This window comes from Triticum urartu, unplaced genomic scaffold (genome assembly GCF_003073215.2).
Source record: "Triticum urartu cultivar G1812 unplaced genomic scaffold, Tu2.1 TuUngrouped_contig_5803, whole genome shotgun sequence".
Lineage (NCBI taxonomy): Eukaryota > Viridiplantae > Streptophyta > Magnoliopsida > Poales > Poaceae > Triticum > Triticum urartu.
This window is the reverse complement of record NW_024116508.1, coordinates 18,925-22,551: the sequence shown is the minus strand read 5'-3', so window position 1 is coordinate 22,551 and position 3,627 is coordinate 18,925. Positions and strand designations below refer to the sequence as shown.

Here is a 3,627-nt window from a genome sequence, read left to right as displayed (position 1 = left end):
GCCCCAGTCCCCCGCGGCCGTCGACGAGGAGCGCAAGAAGTCGTCTGCCATGCGCCCTCCCAAGTCCGGCCAGTTTTCTGGGCGTATGACCGGCAAATCCGGCCAGTGGCGCAAGTCGGGTCCCATCGAGGAGGAGGAGGAGGACCCGTTCATCGACGACGACATCCCCGACGACTTCAACCGCGGGAAGCTGGACGCTCTCACCATACTGCAGTGGGTGAGCCTGGTGATCATCATCGGGGCACTGGCGTGCAGCCTCGCGATAAGGCCGCTGTCACGGAAGCGGCTCTGGGAGCTGCACCTCTGGAAGTGGGAGCTCCTCGTGTTGGTGCTCATCTGCGGCCGCCTCGTCTCCGGCTGGGCCATCCGGATCGCGGTCTTCTGCGTGGAGCGCAACTTCGTGCTGCGCAAGCGCGTGCTCTACTTCGTCTACGGCGTGCGCGGCGCCGTGCAGAACGCGCTCTGGCTCGGCATGGTGCTCGCCTCCTGGCACTTCCTGTTCGACGAGGGCATCAACACGGCGGTGCTGCCCTACGTGACCAAGGTGCTACTCTGCCTCCTCGTTGCCACGCTCGTCCGCCTCGTCAAGACGCTTCTCCTCAAGGTGCTCGCCTCGTCCTTCCATGTCTCCACATACTTCGATCGGATCCAGGAGGCGCTCTTCAACCAGTACGTCATCGACACGCTCTCCGGGCCACAGCTGGTCGACGAGGACTACGTGATCGCCGAGGTGCGCGAGCTCCAGCGCGCCGGCGCAGACATCCCGAAAGAGCTGCATCCCGCCTTGCCAACCAAGAACCTGTCGGGGCAAAGGGGCACCCGGGTCTCGGGTTTGATCTCCAGGGGAATCAATCCGCTGTCCAAGGAGAAGAAGCGGCGTGAGGCTGATGAAGGGATCACCATTGACAAGCTCCATAGGCTCAACCAGAGAAACGTCTCGGCATGGAACATGAAGAGGCTCGTGAAGATTGTTCGTTTCGAGACGCTCGCCACAATGGACGAGCAGATCCAGCAGGCAACTACAGGGGACGGGGCCGAGTCAGGGACACAGATTCACACCGAATATGAGGCGCAGCTCGCCGCCAAGAAGATCTTTCACAACGTAGCCAAGCCTGGTTCCAAGTAAGGACTTCTGCTTTAATGAGATTATATCTTATACTGTAGTATTAATTTACAAGTTACATCATTTTATATTCCTATTGTCTAGGCTCTAGGAATTTTGAGCTCAACAAGTAGACCTATATATATAGTACAGACTGTACGGTATATTTTTTTAATTTTAATTTCATATAAAAAAGCATGCTACATAATTGTTAGACAACTTTATAGTGCACTTCCGTGTCAACTACAAAAGTGGAATGACAAATTATAAAACTTTACAGTAATACTCCCTTTGTAAAGTAATATAACATCGTTTAGATCACTACTTAGTTCTCAGGATCGTGACAATTAATTTACTAATTCTGATTCTTAATCGTAAATGTATAAATCATAATGCAGGCACATATACTTGGCAGACATGATGCGCTTCATGAAGCAGGAGGAAGCCATCAAAGCTATGCATCTTTTTGAAGGAGCACAAGAGCACTGTAGGGTCGGCAAGAAGTCTATGAAGAACTGGGTGGTACTGATCTTATTATTGACCCTTTCTAGCTATCTTAGATGCATCGACCATAAAGATGTCATTTCTAATGTTATATCATATGGTTCGTTCTGTAGGTGAATGCATTTAGAGAGCGCAAAGCTCTTGCCCTCACACTTAACGATACAAAAACAGCAGTTAACAAGCTTAACCAGATGGCCAATGTTGTTGTTGGCCTCATAGTGTTTGCTCTTTGGCTTCTAATTCTCGGCGTAGCGACGACACATTTCTTTGTCTTCCTCAGTTCGCAGCTTCTTGTGGCAGTGTTTGTATTCGGAAATACCTTGAAGACGATTTTTGAGGCAATAATCTTCTTATTCGTGATGCATCCTTTCGACGTCGGCGACCGCTGTGAAATTGAAGAGGTTCAGGTAATGAATATATTCATGATGCATCCTTTCGACGTCGGTGACCGCTCTGAAATCGGCGCTACTTATTTATGTAATCTGATATTGCCTTGCATTTGTCGATTGACGTTGTAAGCATTTGAATTTCAGGTCGTTGTGGAGGAAATGAATATCATGACAACAATCTTTCTTCGTTACGATAATTTGAAGATCTATTACCCAAACAGTGTGTTGGCCACCAAACCAATTTTTAATTTCTACAGGAGTCCTGATATGGGAGAAGGAGTTGACTTCTCTGTCCATGTTGCCACCCCGCTGGAAAAACTGGCGCTCATGAAGGAAAGAATACTACGGTGCGTACCAGTTCTTCTGTCATCTCAGTTTCAGATATGTTCACAAATTGGGAAACACAGTGCCATTTGCTACTGATCTTTTGCCACATCAGATTGGACTAACAGTAGTTTTCTTTTCTTCCTATGATCCAGTTACATTGACAGTAAGAAGGAACATTGGTACCCCGGTGCGATGGTTGTCCTCCGGGATGTAGATGACACCAACAAGCTAAAAGTGTCCATATGGCTCCGACACACACTCAACTTTCAGGACATGGGGATGAGGTTCGTGAGGAGGGAACTCGTGCTCCAAGAGATGATCAGAGTCTTGAAGGACCTCAATATTGAGTACCGGATGTTGCCCCTTGACGTGAACGTGCGAAACGCGCCCCCTCTGCAATCCACAAGGATGCCGACGACATGGAATTATTCATGAAGTGGCGGGGGAATCCCGTTATGATACCACATATACAACAATTACCGTCTCTATGATGTGGTGAGAACTGGTAGCAACTATAGCCAGTAGCTAATTGAGTTGTCAGTGTGCATGCAGCTGCGGCGACCATTGTAAGAGTGTGTTGTGTGGTATCAAAAGCTTTAATACACTCGAAGATAGGCATACAGATAGTGGCCGTTCAAAATATTGAAAGCAGTCAATTGCATAGTTTAGACAAAGCAATGCTACACTTATGGTTTGACGATTACAGATTAACATGGTTATCACTGAGGCCCACCTAGAAATACAGAGGGGATTAGTGGGTGGTTAGTTGAGGATCTCATCCATAGTTAGACCCCTTATGATGATGCTCTTAGGTCTAGCAATTTTTTGGTATACACAAGCCTGCCGTGTTAGCACTTATCCTGGCATTTCGTTTCTGCAAGTTTTGTTTGAGTTTCACATGTATTTTAGGTGATCATTTAGCTTGTCACGCAGTTCTACGTGTTAGGATCCTTGTTACGACTAGGGTTGCAGGCGAAGATGGTCATGATACAACGCAGTTTGCAGAGCTGAAACGTGTAGCTATGGTGAGAAAATTATCGTAGAGACCATGACAAATTTATTGATCACATCATGGTAAATTATTATTTTTGTAAAATATCAGCTTCATTTCCATGGAAAATTTTTGGCATACGATATCTTTTGTAACGTAGAACTTTCCATGTAAGCACTACATTTTTTTTATACATTTGCCATGATTAATAGAGGAATCATTTTTTTCTTAGTATGCATTGTGAAACAGACATGTAGTTTCTTAGCCTGAGCTCATATGAGCTCAGGTGAACAGTAAAATCAGAAGAAAAAGAT

The 3,627-nt window shown here is 46.6% G+C and overlaps 1 protein-coding gene across 1 annotated transcript; it reads left to right on the top strand.

Annotated features, from left to right (window-relative positions):
- Window positions 1-10: 10 nt before the first annotated feature.
- Window positions 11-3,044, top strand: LOC125529734 (mechanosensitive ion channel protein 5-like; the record flags this gene model as incomplete). Its single annotated transcript, XM_048694154.1, is given in 5 exon segments — window positions 11-1,122; window positions 1,501-1,624; window positions 1,720-2,013; window positions 2,140-2,342; window positions 2,475-3,044. Coding segments are annotated over 5 exon segments (1,977 nt in total). The 3' UTR covers window positions 2,758-3,044.
- Window positions 3,045-3,627: the final 583 nt, after the last annotated feature.